The sequence below is a fragment of the Cariama cristata genome, unplaced genomic scaffold, assembly GCF_000690535.1.
Source record: "Cariama cristata isolate BGI_N322 unplaced genomic scaffold, ASM69053v1 scaffold15735, whole genome shotgun sequence".
Lineage (NCBI taxonomy): Eukaryota > Metazoa > Chordata > Aves > Cariamiformes > Cariamidae > Cariama > Cariama cristata.
The window spans coordinates 1,611-22,979 of NW_009619348.1; the positions used below are offsets into that span (position 1 = coordinate 1,611).

A 21,369-nucleotide genomic window follows, 5' to 3' on the forward strand; every position below is an offset into this window, starting at 1 on the left:
TGGTTGTGCTATTGTATGGGCTACTATCATTTGCCTCCAGCTCTGCAGAACTGAAGGAAACCTGGAAGAATCCACCACCAGCCCTGGCCTGACAAGTCTGGAGATTTGTCCTCACTTCACCTCTCACTCGGAGCTCAAGCCCCTCAGAACTAAACGGCTTTCAACTTCCTAAAACTTGACGGGACTCCCCAGCTCCCCCGTTGTCCCTACTGGAATGGCTGCTGCCTCCTTTACCGCAGGACCTCAGCAGCTGAGGCTTTTGGCTGAGTAACTGCCAACGATCTGTCTGTTATTCCTAGTCCAGGGCCAGCAACCCTAGAAGACACGGCCCCGTCTTAGACATCGGGGTGTACTACACACCCTGGGCTTTTAGAATCGATTTATATTAATAAAGTGCACCAATGATTTCACAAGGAAACTGCTCAGAAGATTTCCTCCATAGCCTGTGAGAAGGATCATGGCCACATCGGAAATGGGGAAGCACCCTAGTCTCTGTGAATTTATTTTCCACTGTAAAAGCCAAGTGCTTACCGTAACCACCGGAGACAGCAAAGCTGGGCAGACAGTGCAGCACTTCACTAGAGACCCCGATACCTGCATTGCACAGAACACAACTATTAATGTCTCTTGTAGGCAGCATGGGAGGGGAGACAGCTCGGTACGTGAAGGTCAGATGCCTTTTGGACTTCATCGACATGTTTAACACCACCAGAAGTAGCCCCCAGAAGTAGTCAAAAAGTACAAAATAAACATTCATCTCCGTCATTACAGTTGGCAGAGCATTGCTGTAATCGGTGATGCTTAATTGCCCATTTTATTCAATTCTTTGGTGTTCAAATGATTATTTTTTTTAATTTTTTGTGAAAGGTTGCTAGCAGGTGGAGAAACATGAAGGTAAAAGACCGAGAGATTTGCCGTTTGCTACTTTATCCATTGCAAAATAGAAAACTAGTTGTGCTGTAGTAAATTTTCCTTCCAAGTAGGTATGGACATTAAAAAGCTTGCACTTAGAAACAAGACAGGAGATTGCTTCCATAACATCTTCAGGGCTGCCAGTCCCTCACCTTTCTAGTTGCCTGTATGTCATTCCAGTTAAGGACAAACTGGGACTCGGTGCCTGCTTCGTGCCTGTGTTTGTCCCGGTAACTCATCTGTTCGGACCTGGATCTCTGACTCTACCTATGGACGTTTCCCCAGAAGAGCAGACTGGGGCTACTGGGTCCAGCTCTCTAAAACAGTGACGGAGGACAAAACAGAGCCCCCAAGATGATGGAGGACAAAAGGAAGCAATGACCACGTTTCCTGAGCTCCAGCAGTAAGAGTTAGAGGGAGCCAAAATTTTAGTATTTAATGGCCAGCAGAAGATAGTAGTTAATAGGAAAACTTCGCCCTGCTGTCACTCTGGATCACATAGCTCTTGAGCACAGAGCTATCTGGAATGTTCTCCAAATGGTACAGGAACCCTGCTGAGATAACTTATTTTTTCCTATGAAAGCCTGAATGAAAATACCAAATCAGCTGTAGGAACTGTTTTTCTGGACACTTGTTCTTTCTTTCCCTGCACCACAGCAATCTGTTAGTGTAAGATTATTTCTTCACTGACTTAGCTTAAGGGTTGAAATTCCTCTATAATAGAACTGTTTAAGACACCAAAGCACAGGTTGGTACCAGGCTGGGCTGCTGTCCCCTCAGTGTCCTGCCCAAGGGGTCTTTCCGTGAGACCCCATCTTGGCACAGCTTGTGTGAGAGCAGTGGGCTGAAGCGGTTGCAGTATCACTTCCAATGCCAGGGAGCGAGGGTTGAGCTGGAAAGGAGCCGGCGGGAGCCGACGCATCGCATCGCATCACCTGGCATACGTACCTCCTCCAGACACCCAAAACGATGGCCCCCGGCTGCCGCTGCTCCCCTCGGTGCAGCCTGACGGTGGGTGGGGGTGCCCATTGCTGGCACCGCGGGGTGCAGTGATACCCTTCACCCCCCCTTTTCCTTTGGGGGAAAACTGGACATAAGAGGCAGGATGAGACAAAATGGTGGTGCTGTGTATTTAGCTCTATTTTAAGCACATGCTAGCTGCATTTGTAGTCTCATTTTTATAAAACACACAGTAGTTTTCTATCTTTTTGTTGCTGTAAACTGTACAGCACTGGAAAGCAATGCTCTGAGTAGGAGGAAAAATACAATAGCAGCTTTTGACCAGCTTTCATTTTTGCCACCTACGAAACACGACTTTTCTAACACAGCAGTCCAGCTGTTTTTGCATTTCTAAAAGTTTTCATCCCCTGGCAGTATTTAAGGCAGTAGGCTGTTCTGGTTTTCACTACCAAGAAAGTCAGCGGTTGTCGCAGTACCAGAGGCAGAAAGCAGCAGCGAGTTATCAGAGGAGAATCCTTCGGGTTGATAGAGTAAGATGGATTATCGAGCTGCAGGAGCATCCAGCCTCATGCATCCCTCGAGTTCCACGGCAGGAACCTGCCTGCTCCGGACCGGGTGCTCGTTTCCAGACATAGAGCTCTTTGTGAAGGTGAGCACTGTAAAGCGATCCAAGGGGAATGTTTGCTTACGGAGACGTTTTTACTCTATTTGAGATTCATTTAGTAGCGTCGAGGAAGGTGAAAGAGCAAGCAGAACTGGTTTCATTCATGTGTGCTGTTTGGTTATAAGGTCTGCAAACCTTAATGAACTCACCTGTTAACTAAGTAAATGATACACCTGGTTTTTGACTTCACCCTTACGTCTAATCTAAGTTTTAAAACTGCACTTTAGGAGAATCATATGAAGGGCTCAAAAATTAGACCTCTGATCTCTTCCAACAATGTCGCGTGAAGCCTAACTTAACGATAGCAACTTGGCAAGACTTCACCTCATTTTAACAAAGCCTCTTAACAAAATGCAACACCAAATACGTGAGAGCAACACTTCTGCAGCCACACGTACAGCGAGTTGCACCGCTTGTGCTACACACCGATTTGGTTAGCCCAAAAGGAAAGCTGATCGTTACAGGGGCACGCAGAAAAGACAGGTTACGGGACTTGGATACGGCCACACTTTGGCCTTAGAAGGGGGACCCTTGGCTCTGTAACGAGGAAGGATTACCTGGGGGATGCGGCACTTGTGCTTCCTTAGTCCTCAGTTCAGCAAAGCGCAGGGACGGGCGGGTTCAGCAAGGCTACCGCCCAACTTCCCTCCTTCTCTGGGGCCCCCAGCGTTGTTTAGTTTGAAATTCTTAATTATTTGATTGATTCTGTTTATTCCCTTAAGTGCTTTAGACGTTACATCTCAATTTATGCTGGTAAATCTTTCCGTATTTGTTTCCTGTGATCATAAACTGATTTAACTTGTTTTAATCTTGCAGTGACTTAGGCAGATTTATGTTCATATAGACAAATAAGGTGGAGACGATTTCCTTTGGAAGGACCTCTGTGATTTCAATTTTGTTTTCTAACTTATGGCAATATTCATTATGCATTTTAATGAAAAACTACATCTCCAAGATGACAGGATTCTTCATCATATCTATGTGCATGTTTGGAGAAGGATATACAGAAAGTCTGCATGAAAATATGTATTAGTAGAGATGAGTAACATGCTATACGTACTCATACCAGATCTGGGTTTTCTGCTTTCCTACTGCATCTGCTATCAAAATTTGCTGTCATCACAGATGTATGTATACTTTTTTTTTTTTTTTTTAATTGTAGGCTGGCAGTGATGGGGAAAGTATTGGAAATTGCCCGTTCTCTCAGCGTCTCTTTATGATTCTGTGGCTAAAAGGCGTCATATTTAATGTCACAACTGTGGATTTGAAAAGGTAAGACTGTGACCAGAGTTCTCCTTTTCAGAACAACTTTTCCAAAATGGTGATTTTAAAGGGTGACTCTCTTCTGGTAGATTTGAAATGTGCACCATGGCTTGGCATTACATTAACAGTCCGGGTGCCTGATTCCTTTTTAGGGTTCAGTAGTATAAAGTCGACTAACTTCTTTGAAGCAGTTGAGATTTTAATCAGTTTTGCAGTAGGTCTCTGTAGCGTAACACAGAAGTTTTTGGGGTTTTATTTAAGCATTTCAGAGCACATTCAGAATTCTCACGCCACTTGTGTGAGGCAACTGGCTAAGTTTTACTTTTTAAGAGAGACTTAGGACAGCCTGCTATTTTAGAGGTGAAACACTTTGTCACAATTAAGTGTGGAAATGGCAAATGTGGTTCCTGTTGTGATTAACCCCATCTCTTTCCTCCCATCAGAAAACCTGCTGACCTGCAGAACCTCGCCCCAGGAACAAACCCCCCCTTCATGACATTTGACGGCGAAGTGAAAACTGATGTCAATAAGATCGAGGAGTTCTTGGAAGAAAAGCTAGCACCGCCTCGGTACTGTATTCCTGCCCACGGCTTTTGCTTTTTAGCCCCTCACGGCCCTTGGTGGGGGTCAGTGACCAAAGCCCCTCGGTTTCGGCGGCTCAGACCCTCAGTGAATTGAGTGTGGGAGGCTGGCGGGGGGCCTGATCCGGCTGCCTCAGTGGAGCTTGCAGGGAGGGGTAACTTCGACTGACGTGAAGTGGTGCTGGAGCCTGGCACCGTGCAGGGGGTGTCCCCGGGGAGGCCCCGAGATGCCGGCTGTTCTCCTCCCACCGCTTTCGCCTTTGCCCCCCGGTTCCCTGCTGTGCCACCACAGTCGTTCCCAAGGCACTGAATTCACCCCGCTGCAGCAGGCGTGTGCGGAAACCTGCGTGCCACTGCAGAAACCTGACCTCTTTTCCTCCGCTGGTGTTTGTTTGAAGTTTCCCTCTTCACACTATACAAATAATTACGCTTACCAGGAGCAGGGAGTTGGAAGAAAAAGGCAGTGGAAGCCTCCCACATGGCAGGCATCTTGGGGCTCATTTTGCGTGGCCGGGTGGGCCCATCTTGGCACACACTGGGGTTTGAGTTTCAGTCTTGTCCTTCCCCACTCCAGCAGCTCTTCCCACCTCGCCCCAAACCCCGCTGTCTCACCATCATAGAACCATAGAACCGCAGAATCGTTTAGGTTGGAAAGGACCTTTAAGATCATCGAGTCCAACTGTAAACCTAGCACGGCCAAGCCCACCACTAACCCATGTCCCTAAGCACCACATCTACACCTCTTTTAAATACCTCCAGGGATGGGGACTGCACCACTTCCCTGGGCAGCCTGTTCCAGTGCTTGACAACTCTTTTGGTGAAGAAATTCTTCCTGATATCCAATCTAGACCTCCCCTGGCTCAACTTGAGGCCATTTCAGCAGCATCATCTGTATCCCCCTCCCACAGACCTTCTCTCCCCCAGGACAGCAGCCCCCTCCGCAGCACTCCCTTTTCAAGCAGCCAAACCTAACCTGAACTCAGTGAGCAGCTGCTCCCCTCCACTTTTCCCTTCCTATCTGGCCCTGGCAACAACAGCTACTGGACTGGCCGCTCTCTGCTGGCTGATGCACGAGCGGGCCAGGCGAGGAGGCTGGGAGGAGCAGCAGCTCCTGTGAGTAGGAATTCTGCCTCTCCTCCTCCTCACCATTGAACCATGCTCCACACAGCCTCAGCTCCGGTGGGAGAGGCACTGGGCTGTTTGGGCAGTGTTTGCAGGGATAACAGTCGTTTCCCATCTCCCTCCGGAAAAGGTGGTCATCCACATGGTTTAGGTATGGTTTAAAATCATTTGCTAAATCTAAGTTTAGGGTGGTTCCCTTTGAGAGTCCTGTGTGGCCGTATATCATGATGCTGCAGTGTAAATCATCTATATTCATTAGTGGAGATGAAAATAAAGGGTAGTTGTGTAAGTTCTTTTTGTTTCTTTTTACTCCTCAGGTATCCCAAACTTGCACCAAACCACCCCGAGTCTAACTCTGCAGGAAATGATGTGTTTGCAAAATTCTCTGCGTTCATAAAGAACCCAAGAAAAGATGCTAATGAAAGTACGTGCTGCAGTCCTTTCATCGGCCCGGGTAGTTACTGGGAGAAGTCAGAGCTGTACAATTCCAGTACGCGGTGCTGGAGATATCCCATTTACAGCGGAGGTTAAACACTCATTTTCTAGAGCGTAAAGGCTGTGGAAATCTGTGCCTCTTCACTCTCTTGTTTGAGGGTTCCCAAAGTTAGTGTATGCAGATACCACTGTCAGCACAAGAGCACCAACTCCAGTTCCTCCTCGTTTCTTCAGCTCTCAAGCCCGTAACACTGCACCTTCCCCACAGCTCTGCTAAAAGCACAGCCCGCTTGAATGGAGACCTTACCTTTCTACTCCATTTCTGTAAATAATGAGGACTCTAGCCCCATGGCACCTCTGTCTAGAGCAGGACCCTTACTACCACCATGCATCACTCATCTCCGTCCCCCACCTCTCAGCCCTGTTCCCTTTGCTCTTCCCTTCTCCCCTCTCCACAGGGGCACACGGACCCCACCAGCCCACGAAAACCCCGGCCCACCCTTGCCAGCCCCCACTGCCCCGACCCCACTCCTGTGCGCTCAGCCAAAAGCACAGGGCTCATGGGCTGCTTTCCCGTACACCCCGAAATGGCATCGCCCCGGGATGCCGTCGTCACCCCGACCTTCCTGTCCTTGCCGGTGGGCAGGCACTTGCCCCAGGGCTCCCGAGGCGAGAGTCAATGTGAAGGCAGAGCCGCTCTGCAGAGGTGTTTGAGGAGCCATTTCTGGTAACACAGCCCCAGTCTGGTTTTTCTCAGAACCCCCTTTAGCTACTGAGAGCTCTTTATCTCAGCATTAAGTTTTAAGCTTAGGATAAAGGAATTGCGGGAGCTGGCATGGGCAGCTGGGTTGGTGCCAGGAGGCAGGATGCTGGAGTCCCCTTTCTGCTTGGTGTCAGAGAGACCTTGGTACAGGCTTGAATGACCTTTTTATTGTCTTAACCTAGATTTGGAAAAATCTTTGCTTAAAGCCCTGAGGAAGCTGGACAACTATTTAAATAGCCCCTTGCCTGATGAAATTGATGCTTACAGCACTGAGGAGATCACTGTTTCCAGCCGGAAATTCCTGGATGGAGATGAGCTCACCTTGGCGGATTGCAACCTCCTACCAAAGCTCCATATAATCAAGGTTTGCATTTGCTTTTTAGCTTCCTGAAGAGAAGGGTGGCACAGAAGCTCAAGTTCTTTTCTAAAAGGCAGGGGAATCCTTTTTTCTATTCTGAGGCCACACAGTAGCTGTGTAGGGACACTGAGTGCCAATGCCCAAAGCCATTTTGTTACAGCATTGCTAGGCAGATCCTCAAATCGATGACGCTGGAGCTAGAATATCTGGTTTCGTATCTGGGCTGTGACTGCACTCCCTGAGCCTCTCACAAATATGACACGAGGGCTATATTCAGTGCCATGGAGAAGTGTTTTCATTTGCATTTTATATGCAAAGTGCATACGACGATGGACAAGTAAGGTTAAATTATTTTGTCCACGCCAATTAAAGAAGCCAGCAAAAGCTGAAATTCGAACCTGTCTCTCCCACCTTTAATCCAAAACTCTTGCTTTGCTGACTGTCGCCACTCGTACCAGTACCGCTGGCAGGGTCACCACCACCCCCCGCCTTCCAGCCAAGGCTCCCAGCCTCTTCTTGCAGGGCTGTGGAGCATCTACACGCACCCAACAGTCCTGGTGACCAAGATCTCTGGGTGTTGTCACAGCCTGGGCTGCTCTGGAGCCAACCAAGCTCTGGAAAAGAAATGGCCACACTGGAAATTAATTGGTTTTCAAATAAACAAGGTCACTTCAGAAAGTGTCCTTTTTGACTACAATTTTCTCAGAGGAAGAGTAGATTGAATTGCTTTCTGACACCTCCACAAGTGAAAACTTTCCCCAGAGCTGTCCTGGTTGAACCAGTTGCAGAAAGCAGCAAGGGAAGGAGCCCTTTCCCACGCAAAGCTCGGGCACGGGGAAGCTCGGGAGGTAGCAAGGGTCAGCAGAGCCGATCCAGGGAGAATCCCCTTTTGTCGGGTAAATGTCTGAAGGATGATGGAGGATGAATGTCACACCAACCTTGCTAATTAAATTAGTATTTTAATTCAAGTTTTTCCTTTCTGTTTCAGTGAAAGTATGCAAGTGTGAGCCAGTTTATTACTGTAAGATTATTCTGTTAATTCTGGTTTATGCTAGCTCCTTCGCTGTTTTAAGCTGTACCTCTTCCAGGTGTGGTCTACTGGTCCACATAGCTCTGCATAGCTCTAGCAGAATATTTATACCAAATAAATCCTTTTAAGTCAGTTAGCTTTTTAGCTAGCATTCTTCATCCCATGTCTTCTCTCTTTTTTTTTTTATGTTTCCTTCTCCTTTCCCCCTATGTTACGTGTAACGATGGACTTACACTGAAATATTCAATATACATTGAAAATTAAAAATGTGCCTAAAGAGTAGATTTGGGTTTTTTTGCAGATCATATGTGTAATGATATTTTTTCTTTTTTCTTTTAATAAAAGGTTGTTGCAAAAAAATATAGAAATTTTGATTTTCCACCTGAAATGACAGGGATTTCAAGATACTTGAACAATGCCTATGCAAGAGATGAATTTACAAACACTTGTCCTGCTGATCAAGAAATTGAGTATGCGTATTTGGATGTTGCAAAGAGAATGAAGTAAACAGAAGATGCCTCTGTTCTTTATTGCTGCTGAGATTTAGATGGACACCAGCCAAGACAGAAAAACCAAAAGCCAGCATACATTCTGCAGTGTAATTTTTAAGTTCTGCTATTGGCCAATCCTTCTTTTATAATGATTGTATAGCATCATTTGCTCATTCTTAAATTATGTATGTATATGTTTGTGTGTCTGTACAGATGTCTGCACGCATGAATGCCTGTTGTGCGTTCCAAGGTAAAGACATCAGTCAATATTAAAGCATTTGTTGAAGTTAGGGAAACAGTGTAGGTCACACAATTATAGCGATATTACAGACGACTGACTTCAGCTAAATTGCTGAATTTTGAGAAGAAATAGCCCTCTCTCTGACACACATTTAACCTGTCATTATTGCTGCCTCTCATCTCTGTTTCATAGTTGTTGCCAAACTTCACACTTACCGGGAGGGTTTCTGTTTGCTTCTCTGCAATCCTCGAAGGGTCACAATCCCTGCTTCACCCTGGAGAGAGGCCAGCTTGTAGGTGGGACCACACCTGATGGCCCAGAAGCCCTCTCCTCTCTCCTAGAGACCTGCAGGGCAGGTCAACAAAGAACAACTCCTTTTCACATTGCGTGAGTCTTCCTTGGTATTTAAAAACAAATAAATAAATAAAATTTCCTGCCTTCTCCTCTCTCAGGGCTGCATAACCCATCAAAGTTCTCTCCTGGTGCTCCCCAAGAGAGGAACACAGACTGTTGCTGACTGTGGACTATCTGGTAATAGATATTTGACAAAGGAGGAGGGAGAGACTTGGTTGTCACTGTAGACAGAAGAAATGGGTGAACATCTATCCCCAGCTACTGATGTAGGATTTCTTTGTCATCCTTCCATGACTCTCATTTGATTTTGGAAAGCAAAGAGGAGGAGTGGATCTAAGAAAGAAACAATCCTTCTCTACTTCCTTTTCCTGGTTGAGCTCCAGCATGTTGGCTTTCCCAGGGCAGCTGTTAGGGCTTCATTGCCAAGAGCTTCACAGCTGATCTATCAGACAGGTATCTATCAGGAACAACGTAGCCTGACCTGTCTTAGAATCATAGAATCATTATGGTTGGAAGAGACCTCAAAGATCATCAAGTCCAACCGTATGCCCAACGGTATACCCCCGCTTAGGCAGGGGATGGGTTAGCTCAACGCCTCCAGCTGTGCACGAGTCTGTGTTGAAGGCATTTGCTACTGGTGAGAACATCCTCTGGGCTGGCGTCAGGGACCGCACTACTGGAGACGTATGGATGATGCAAAGTGATGTCCACAACTGCTTTCTGCTGAGCAGGCCCTCAGCAAGCATGTAGGAGTAGAGAGTGCAATGCTTTAGTCATAGGGTCACCTGGAAGTTTCCTTCTGATGGATTTTTGCCTCTGTGTACAAAATAGATGTGATAATGGCTAAAAGTAGCCTTTACAGCACCTATATCCACAAAAAGCCTCTTCTAGACTAGTCAGTCATCCTTGCCCAGGTCAAACATATGCTTGCTTTCTAACAAAGCATTACTTAACAGTAATAGTCAGTGTCAGATGTATCGCATCTGCAGTGTCTTTGCCTCACAGTTCTGATGCAAATGTGCTATCATCACAATTATTTGTAAGCAGTGTTAAATGCGCAGGTTTAGTTTGCCTTTAGAGAAAACAGACACAATAGCTTTCCCCTCCTACCCTCAACTGGGAACTCTCATATTGGGGTTGATAGCTGAGCAGTCACTCATCACGTATTACTAACTGTTACTTTGTGTTTTCAAATACATACATATATATATAAAATATATAAAAAATGAAATCTGTATGCTCTTTTCATATGCCTTACAAATTTAAATAGAAAATACACAAATTCGTAAGTAAGTTGAACAGTGTTTTGTCTTTATTTCCTCGGTAATTTCCTGTGAAGTTGCATTGCAACGGTGGCCTAGGTTTTAAGAAATACAAAGCAAAATTTAACCCAACTTTCATTTGTTCTGGAGGAATCAGCTGTGTCGCAGACCTGCAGTGAGATCTTGGGAGCAACACGTACTGGCTCTGCCCTTTATTGATGAGTAGAAAACCAAAGGGCCAACCTGTAATCCTTGACCACCGAGACACCTAGCACAAACCATCCGATATCCACGCTGGTTTGGGGCTGGCCACATTTGTAACAGTTTGGTCTTGGGGAGATCCAGTTGGAATGATCCAAAAGAGCCAGGGACTGCCCACACCACTCAGCAGCTCTGGCAGCAATCCAAACGCGTGAGATGGCTTCGGGCCGCCTCTTACTTCTCACCATAAATACAGTTATGGTTGTTTATCATCAATAAAGAACAGAAAGCCTGGGCTATTCTCTGGCCCTGAGAGCATGTGTGGTTCGCATCCATACGGCTCTTTTCTACCTCCTGGAAACAGGGTGGCCACGCTGGTTGTGGGGAACAGTACCTGTCTACAAATTGTGCCTGGATGTTGGTGAGAGCAATGCTCTTTGACGCAGGTCAGAGTCTTTGTAACAGGAGCCTTGAGGTTGGTGAAGGTGAATGAAAATGTGTGTGTGAAAGCACTAGAAGAAACAGAAAAACAAGGGTTAAAAAAAATGAATAGGTTAATTGCCACAGGGCATTGTAGAAGTAAATTCATTCAAAGGATCCCTGGAGGTATTTAAAAGATGTGTAGATGTGGCACTTAGGGACATGGTTTAGTGGTGGGTTAGCAGGGTTGGGTTAATGGTTGGCCTCGATGATCTTAAAGGTCTTTTCCAACCTAAATGATTCTGTGATTCTATGATAGCAAGAAGGCAAAGAACAAACTGAAGCCTCAAGCTAAGGTAAAGAGATGAGAAGGAACAGGAGAGGTGCCGTAAAACATCCTGATAAGCAAAACAACAGAACAATGGGAAGCAGGAATTTTGCCTTTGGCTTAAAGATCCTGACAGATCCCAAGGGGTTGTAGAAGGCACATCCAGAAAACAGTTTGTTGTCACCAGCAAAGAACCCAAGAGTTGTGCCAGGACCTGGCAACTGGTGGCACTGGCCTGGCACCTCACACACAGACTGCCTGGGTGGGTGTCTGGGTGCAGGTGACCTATAGGACACCAAAAGTGAGGAAAACACATGCCTTTTAGAATAAGGATCACCCTTTTATTCCATAAGGTCCCACACTGGCTTCCTTTCCCTGGACCCCCAGAAACAAGCACCCTGTGGCCCTGCCTGCCTTCCCAACCCAAACACAGCCCCCGTGTCTGGGTCCGGGGTCAGCTGCAGCTCAGGCACTGATGTGCCAGGGCTCAGCATCAGCCCATCGCCATTCATCCCTACTGACTGGAAAGGGCAAGAGCCCTATCTGCCTGAAACACCACGCTGCTTTCTGTTATGTCTGGGTTTATGGTTTATAGATACCATGAAACTTCTTTTTGCCTCCAGATCATTCATTCCACCTCCCTCACCCTGTCCTCTTTTTCTCAGGCTTCCTCAGAATCACATGCCCACACTTCCAGCCCTGGCAGGTGAAGGGAAAAAAGCCCCAGACACTCAGCAAAGAGAGGTGGGTTTTTTTTTCCTTAAAATCTGATGTTGCTTGATTAAATGCTTGTGGCCACTGATAGTTTTGAAACCTAAGGTTTTGTGGTTTCCTTATTTCTCTTACTCATACAAAAGAAGTTCATGGCTCCAGCCCTCCGCCATGGATTGCTGGGCGCACGTGATGCTACCTAAACCGGCATGTTAGGGTTGGTGTTTGCATATTTCTGGCGACAGAGGGAGGAGATGCGGGTGGAGAAGTCCTAGAAATGACCCAGCGTATCAGAAAACTGCAGGCATTTCATTTCTCCTGGGATGGAGTGAGCTGAAGTGTCCGCACAATCCCACAGTAGATGAATCCCTATCTTCTACACATTTTGAGTGTCTGAGTCTGGCCCTTCTTAAAACACATTATTTTAAGCAAAAGTTTTTGTCTATTTTTGAGTTATTCTATTTTTAAAAGATCTTTGGGAGATTTTTTTTTAAAAAAAACAGCTTTCTGGAGAACAAATTAGCTGAGCTAAAAGGAGAGAGAAAGCAAGTTGTGGTGTTATCAGTATCACCAGCTGTCTGAGGGGCCTTGACATGCAATAAGATGTGATAGCTAGACACAGATTTGTAGTGCTTGATCCCATGCCAGGGCAGACATCATGTTCCATTATTTAAAGGCACGTTTGTGGATATAGAGGATGCTTATCAGCAAAAGTAGTCTTCTCTGTGGTGTTGCTTGTACAAAAAATGTTTTTATTATCATTTCAAATACAAGTTTTTACATGTCCTTTTAAAACACCTGTTATATGCAAGACAAATATGGGCAGTTACTTTATTAATTGCTCTTCAACCACTTGTGTAGAAAACTCTTCAAGGTTTGAAGGTTTCTTTCTCAGCTTCAGCATCTTAGTCTTCAGAATGACCCATCAACTTGAAGGTTAAACACTATTTGTGCTCAACGCAGTATTTCCAAAAGCAAGCTGAAATAAAATCAAATGCAGGGTAACTAACTAACATATTTCCCCCATACATTATTTTTTTTTTTAAATAGCTTCAAAGCAATGAAAAAATAAACCTCATGAAAGCAAGTTCATATTCCTCAACTGTATCAACATGCTATTTGTTTGAGTATAAGCAAATATCTAAATTTCACAAGCCCCTTAAAACTGGTTGAAGTTTAGTTTAAAAGGCTTTTTTTTTCTAGGTTGTGAAGAAGGTTATTTCTAAGCTGTCAAGAACTAGTAATCAGCTGTTAAGGGGTCAACAGTTCAAGTCACCAGAAACTACCCACAGCACAGTAGAGCCTGGACTAGGTTAGCAAACAGCCCTCTCAACCAGCCACTCCCCGTGCTGATATCACCCAGGTGCCCCCCAGGGACCCCTGAAAGCTACTTCAAGGTTCACAGCCGTTCTGTGACAGTATCCTGAACTACTTTTAGTTGTCTCATGTGGTAAAGGCCCCAGTGCAGGCCCTGCTCATGAGCGATGGGGTAAGGCAAGCTGGTTGCTAATGAATGGCTCAGACCAGCATTCAGTTTTCCTTCACCAGCAAACTGCAAAGAAGCGAAGGACAAAGGTTTTTCCAGGTCCTGGTCTGAATTGGACTCCTGCTGATCAAGATGTTTTTACTGAGGAGCAGAATGCAAACAGAAAAATCTCTTCTGGAAATGAACTAAGGGAAACAAGAATCTTATTTCAAAATCTGAAAATTGTTCAACTTTTTGATCAAATCAAACCAATGAACTGAAATAAAAATAAATGTTCCTTTTCAAAAACTGAGGGCATTTGTTTTTCTTGGGTTTCTTCCTTCTATCATTCCCTTCCCTTTTATTTTCTTTTTTTCAGTGATGACAGAGGAAAAATGAGAGGTAAAAGTGTTGGAGAAGAAAAGAAAAAAGACTACAGAATACAAACCCTTAGTTTTCAACTCAAGATTAAAAAGTAAAACAAGACCTAAACTAAACCTGCATCTTCTTTTGTTGAAAAAATATTTGAAAAGTTGCTTTCATCCAACTTCTTGGTTTTAATTTTGAAACCATTAGGATCAGCATCAAGCTACTACAAGTTTCACTCCTCTCAAGTGATCTGCAGTGAAGACAAGGGGTCTCTAAGGTGAAAACTCTGCTGGTCCTTTGCCTATAGGACTAATCACAGAAGAGATCTTCCAGCTCCCTCCATTGTAGGCCACTGAAATAGTTGTAAATTGCTCCAGGTAATGAAGCCGTACTCATGTGAGAGGCTACAAGGAGTCAGACCTTACACTGGTTGCAAGGAGGACGCTGCATGTCAAATCCTTCTGACGCAACACCTCCCAGGGAACTGTATGGCAGCAGGCAGAGTGTTACAAACCCCTCTGTGCCTAAGGATGGTCAAGCTAACAGGCGTCCGTGCAGTAAGGGTATTCATTACAATACCTCATGATGTGGATGGAAAGTCCTACCATTGCATCAGCATGAGTCCTCCTGAAGGCTGCTGCTCTGCTGGTGTCAGCAAAATCTCTGATAGAGCTCACAGCACTGTGGACGGAATTTGAGCTAAACTGAGGGCTTCTGCCCTACCTCATAGAATTGTTTAGGTTGGAAAGGACCTTTAATATCATCAAGTCCAACCATAAAACCTAGCATGGCCAAGCCCGCCACTAAACCATGTCCCCAAGCACCATGTCCACATGTCTTTTAAATACCTCCAGGGATGGTGACTCCACCACTTCCCTGGGCAGCCTGTGCCAGTGCTTGACAACCCTTTTGGTGAAGAAATTATTCCTAAACCAATCTAAACCTCCCTTGGTGCAACTTGAGGCCATTTCTTCTCATCCTATCGCTTGTTACCAGGGAGAAGAGACCGACCCCCGCCTGGCTACCCCAGGTCGTTGTACAGAGCCATCAGGTCCCCCCTCAGCCTCCTCTTCTCCAGACCAAACCCCCCCAGCTCCCTCAGCCACTCCCCATCAGACCCGTGCTCCAGACCCTTCACCACCTTCATTGCCCTCCTCCCACCTCATTCTAGATAAAGCTTGTGCCTTGGGAACTGTGGCAGCAAAGGCACACCCAGATAACCACAGTAATGAACTGATAAAACAGGCAGCTTGCTGAACCACAGCTGCTGCAGGGATGAGAGACGCTGTAGCAGATAACCACGTTCCTGCATCCTCATGAAGACAATTAGTCACCTTGGCTCCGCAGGCTTGTGCGACAGCACTCTAACCTGGTTCAGCTGTCCAAAGTACCTAAATTACCCTGATTTTCTTCACCAAGATGATGCTCTGTCCCAGTTAGAGTACCCTGCTTCACAGCAGAGCTGGGGTATCCACAGTCGCCTGCTTGTACCATGTAGACACACCCCTAAGACCACAGCAAGGTGGTTCTCACCATGTTAATAGTTGTTTCTAGGTAAATGTGGGAAGGCTTTAGCCTCCATTCTCATTTTCCTAATTCAGAGTGGGTTTCTTGCCCCTGGCATAAGCAGCATAGGGTCTTTGCCTAGAGCCTGCAGAGGAGCTGCTCACTCAGGTCTTGTGCCAGCTGGGGCTGAGTGCACACCTTGAGCTCTCCCAAGGCCACAGAAATAGAGATTAGAGGGGACACAAATCCAGTGTGCTAAGCAAGTGAGGTGAATGGCTCCTGCTGTGCTTGAACCCCACTGTAAGAGGGGCAGAATCAGGAGATCCCACCCAAGGGCAGCTTCAGGTGGGACTGAGGGGGGCTCAGTGTGCAGAAAGAGGGACCAAGATGTAACAAGCTCCAAAACACCACTCTGCCCACTTTAACTTATACAATTGGTTTTTGCTTGTTGCTTGACTTTTTAAGTCTTCCAGGATGTCATGTGTTACACAATGTTGAGGTGCTGTTGAAGTGAAGGACAGCTATTGCTATCAATCTTCTCAGCTGTGAAAATCATGAAGTAGACCTTTGGAAGAATGAACTGACTTAAAAAGCGTGACAGACCAAAGAGGTAAGTGTTCCTTCTGTTTTGCCTGCTTTTCTGTACTAGCAGAAGGGTAGTAATTAGTTACAAATCATAAAAAAGGAAAATGTGACTTGGGATTCTCATTCCCACTCAGGGCTATAAGATGCTAGTTAGGTACTAAATTATTGATTTATGTGTCTACTGGGACTATAAATCCAAAGTGCAGGAGCTGGAAGGGACAAGAAGCAAAGAGACAAGTATAAAAGGAGAAGATGAAACAACAATACATTAAAAATGAAGTAAACTGAGACAAGGGAAGGGAGATTTTTCTTTCTGGGTAATAGGCAGTGTTTGTACTGCACATATCTGGTATAAACAATGTGTTATACACACACACACACACACACAGTGCCTTTAAGGTTTTGTGCTCCTTCTGTCAGTTAGAATGCAAACTCCATCTATCCATCTCTCTCTGAAGAACATGCCTGTAAGTGTTCAGGAACAATATTTTACTTTGTAAGAAATCACATGACCAAAATAGGAGTACGAGAAGTTGTAAATGGAATACCCTTCTTCTTTCCAGAATTTAAGAACTTGCCATGAGATTATATTATAAAATCTAATGGGGGATCAGTCAAAGTCATTCATCTGGATTAAAAACATCTCATTTGTAAAGCTGACATTTTAAAAGGTTTGAAAGTCAGCTAAAAATGAGATATCTTTTAAAAAATAATCCCAAAAGATTTAATGCCAAAAAATGTTGAAACACTTAATTTCTAGCCAGCTTCCTATCTCACCCCTATTGCTGTGGTGTTTGAATGCCTCAGAAGTATACTCACATCCACAACACCCTTGTTACAAAAGGAAAGCTGTTATTCTCATTTCATACCCACAGAACTGAAGGAGGCACAAAGAAAATGCTTCCAGTCCAGAGACATGAGGCAAACTCTGGTGAAGTGAGGTCTCTCACACTCCGACTCCAACCACCGGAGAGCTTTCCTGAGAGAGACTTTGTTGTAAGTACATGGGAAGCTGGGCATCTGTTCTCTTTGGCAATAGAAGGTCAGATCTGATTCAACTTGATAATGGCTAAAATGTCTACTGTCTGCTTACTGTTCAACGGTTTTCATGGCCCAGACAGATTTCTCTTTGTTGTGGGCCTCATCAACACTTGGCATGATTAGCATGAATCCAGAGTTTGGATGGCCCAGGAGGCTGAACTGATGTCTCGCCTGTGGATATATGTTAGGGGAAAGTGTTTCAGTGAGAAAACGATGGTTTACACTAGACATTTTTCAGCCAGGCACTTCTAACACCTTCTACAACACTAGTTATGGTACTAGTTAAGTCACTAGTTAAGTGACCCAGTAACTAGCTGGACAAAGTACAGCATCACTCTAAGTCTCACCTTTCTTAATTTTCCAGGAGGTTGGCAAAGGCTTCCAGAAGTTCTTCCCATGTGAAGGATTTCTTTCCAGGAGGTCCTTGCCTGGCTCAGGCAGAGGATCAGATGGACTTTTATTTACACCTTCCTGTCCAAAACAGTACAAATGCAGGACAACGTCAGTGACGCAGCCTCTAGAAACTGAGAGCATCGGCAGTCTGAAACACAAAACACAGCGTTGCTTACTTTACTGAATAATGATGAGAGTTATACGGGTATTAGGCAACAACTAGAGCAACAAATAAGAGAAAACACAGAGCTGCCTGTTCTTACCGTTTTGACTTCCTTTCCATACGTCTTGGTGTCAGCTTAAATGCAAAAAGGGAACATAGTTGGAAGGTATTCTAGAAGATGATGATTCTGCTTTCTGTACACTTCAGCATGATCCGTCATTTAACAAGATGAGGAAAATTAGCAGAGCTGGCTCTTCCCACAGCTCACGTTTCCGTAACTGTAGCATTGCCATGTGTCCCTCAAAGCTCAGGTTCACCCCCAGCATCACCTCTATCCCTGATTAGGGTATCAACAGCTGAGCTGTTGAGACTTTCTAAAGTGGATAGGAAGCTGCTTTGACTTCTTGACAGTATAATGAATGTTTTACTACTGGTATGACAGTTAAGACTGACAGAGATCTTGGTGATTAGATGCTTTTTGGAGATTCACACCACCATTGTAGTTCAGATAAAAGACAGATCTGACCCTGAAAACTCTCATCTTGAACAAGTGTGCAAACCACTAGCTACTGCTACACATAAGCAATGAGTTCCTGTGTCTTTTAAACAACAGAAGCACCAGGTCTGTAAGTGCCTAACTACAGGTAATGGTGTTACAGCTGGAGACTGGGGCTCTCGTTTGCCTGAGACACCAGTGCAGAAGGCTTACGTTCAGTCTGAGGCATTTGCTCTGCATTTCACTCATTGCTTACGTAGGTAGCCCCCTGCTCAGTTAAGTTTCCAAGCACGTAAATTTTTGCAGGCATTACGAAGAGCCTGAGCCCGAACTCAGGAGCAGTAGGCAACAGGGTAGCCAGGAGAAAGGCACCAAAGTGCGTACGTATATTTGAGGTTCTCAGTCAAGGCCTCCACTTGTGGAGAGCGGACCTGAGAAGAGCAGTATCAGGTGTGCGCTAGGGGAACGCATCCCTACTCCTGCTCTGCCTAGAGAAGCACGGTCACCCAAATCTGGGTGAGCCAGTGTAGTGGGTGAACACTGCGTTGCCACTTTCAGCCACAACCAGCAAGATAAAGAGCAGACAACAAAAGACTGAAGAAAACCAAACCAGACATGCAGAGGGAAATTTATATTTAGAGCCTTAAACTCCTTCTTAGACATGTCACATCATCTTGACACAATGTTATGCACAAAGGCACAAAAGACAGTGCCTTTGAATGACAGATGGAGGGTAAAAATAATGTCTGCTAGAATAAATGTCTAGCAAAGCCAGTGTAAGCAGTTCCAGAACACATCTACTTGTTGCTGGCTGGGTGGAGAGAGGTCAGACTTGGAAACCTCTGTGGTCCATGTTATATACGTGTGTGCTTAGCAGAGTGACGAGGAGATTTCCAGCTCCACGTCATGCTTGATATGTTTGAGATTTCAAATACCAAAGATACTGAGAAAGAATATTCAGTCTCAGTGCCATGCAGCCCCTGCTAAGTTTCTCCCACACAAGTGGTTTAGGTGGGGCTCCCTGTTTTGGCATGCTTCACGCTTTACAGAAACTGCACAATTTCAAACAAGATGCTTGGTTTCTCCCCGAAAGTTAGTTTAATGAGAACATTTTAGCTGAATCCTTGAGGAATCCTTGAGGACATGAAAATTCTAGTTTAGGAAACAGTTACAACTTTTCCTTTCTCTGAAGATAACTCAAAGAGGACCAAAGCTGTGAACAGGAAGCAAGTAATATAATAGTATGTAACCAACTTTTCAAATTCACTAGACAGTGGAGAATACTCACTATTTACTTACCAGTACATCATGTGTGTGTAAACAGTCTGTGCAGTGAGTACACGATGGTCCAATTTCACAAACAATATTACTTAAAATGCAACTTTTGAAACAACGTCGATGCACCTGACAGAAAACTGCCCACAGTACACTGCAAAGCAAACACTAAATTGGAGGGCAGTTAACCGAAAGTAGAGCCTGGTGGGGGGTTGACTCTATTATTCTGTGCCGCATTAGTTGCTTTGCTACTGTAAAACCTCACCCATTTTTTCCACTTGTGCAAAAGCTGCCTTTCAAGGTACACATGGCTGTCTTGAGTCTCCAGGAAAGCAATTCTATGCTCTGATGAGATCTTTGAAATTGTCCTGGTACAGAAATACCTAGGTCAGATGACCTTGGTCACACAGGCGTAAGCCCAGATTGATTCAGACACAGCTGCCCACTCCTGATAAATGCCTCTGTTGGAAAACCCTCCTGGGCACTGTGGCAGCTCTGGCAGTGACAAGGATCACCACAGTCTAATTTGGCTGACTGCAGAGCGGACAGGCTTTTTAGATGCCTACAGACAAGGCATAAAATTCAGACAAAATTCTCTTGTGCTGAGACATCTACCAAATTTGACCTGAGAAAGCCGCAAATCTCTCTCTTTTTGGTTTGGGTTTAGCTGGGTGGTTTTGTTGCACAGGTGTATTGTTTATAGACTACTAAAATTTAATGCTGGTTCTCATAGCAGGATGTTCATGCCATGATTTGGAGCAGTGCTCAGCGCTCACAGGCTTACGTTCTTCATTTAAACGTGTCCAGTTAATAAGAAATTCAATGTCAACTGCATACATAAATCCTGTTCTGTGTTTCCATTGCACACTTTCAGATCTCGTCAAGTTAAAATGGGTTCCCTGTTGCTTTGTGGACAAGTTTTATGACAGGACTACGGACAAATATTGAACCTACACTAAGTTTATGATTGAAGTGAGATCCTTGTTGAACCAGACAGATGGTAGATCTGACACGCTAGAATACAGTGAGGAAAGTCTCGTTTATAGCACGATACTACGGTGTACATGTATCAGGTTATATAGCATTCACCTTCTGAAGCTGGAACATGACCTACAAGTGATAGTAAAAGAAATTACTGAGCCTCTTCTGAGATTTAAAAGCAAAAGATCACTGGTCCAAATAGAAGTCAATGCAAATTCTGTGGCTTGTGGGTTTGTTTCTTGTTTAAATCCCTTCACCTCCCTGAGTGTGTTTTTGCTTCCAGTTATAGTGAAACATGACCTCTGCCCTGCAGATATGATCATTATCTCTTCAATATTTGACTCATGCTGTATCACTAATGCTGAATGACATGCCAAGTTGTACTACAAGTAAAACATACAGAACCAACATTAGTAAAAGAGGTGCCCTTAAAATACTCAAAAAACATCTGCAATGACATATTGCTTGCAGTAAGGCTTTTCACAGCTTGCTCTCCTCTCCATTTTTGGATTTTGTCATGGAGAAATATCTTCAACACTCTGAAAACTTGCAGGCCTATAAGACCTTTTAGTGGAGACAATTTTCTTGTTTCACCTCTCCTTCCCAAAAAATCTTCCCATAACACACAGACTGACATATAGGTCCCCCTTCTTCAGACAAGCACATTTAAAACCAACAGTCAAGGAACTAAGGAAAAATCTTACCCTGTTCAAAAAGGTACCTGGCACTTTTTGTTACCTGGCTCTTATGTGCATATAGAAGAAGGCACACACAGAATCAACTATATACAACACCTTGTCTCTCCAAAACCAGTAATGGATTTGCAAATTTCCAGACCAATTACTTTTTGGCAGTTACCTTTGATTCCACTGATTTTAGAGTCTGCTATGGGAATGTCACTTTTTTGTGCTTCGTCGAACAATGACAAAAATTTCAGGATCCTTTCTTGTTGCTCTGCTGCAGGGATCTCCAATGACATCTGCGTCTGAGCTTGGTTGG

General features: G+C 44.8%; 1 protein-coding gene across 1 annotated transcript in view; it reads left to right on the forward strand.

Moving 5' to 3' along the window:
• Nucleotides 1-8,860, forward strand: part of LOC104162495 (chloride intracellular channel protein 6-like) — a 9,763-nt gene extending 903 nt beyond the window's left edge. Inside the window, exons 2-7 of the mRNA XM_009701230.1 lie at nucleotides 2,510-2,521; nucleotides 3,699-3,808; nucleotides 4,243-4,368; nucleotides 5,820-5,926; nucleotides 6,883-7,064; nucleotides 8,434-8,860. Of these exons, the coding sequence (XP_009699532.1) occupies nucleotides 2,510-2,521; nucleotides 3,699-3,808; nucleotides 4,243-4,368; nucleotides 5,820-5,926; nucleotides 6,883-7,064; nucleotides 8,434-8,595 (699 nt within the window). The 3' untranslated portion in view covers nucleotides 8,596-8,860. The remainder of the gene's footprint in view (nucleotides 1-2,509; nucleotides 2,522-3,698; nucleotides 3,809-4,242; nucleotides 4,369-5,819; nucleotides 5,927-6,882; nucleotides 7,065-8,433) is intronic.
• The last annotated feature ends 12,509 nt before the right edge of the window (nucleotides 8,861-21,369 follow it).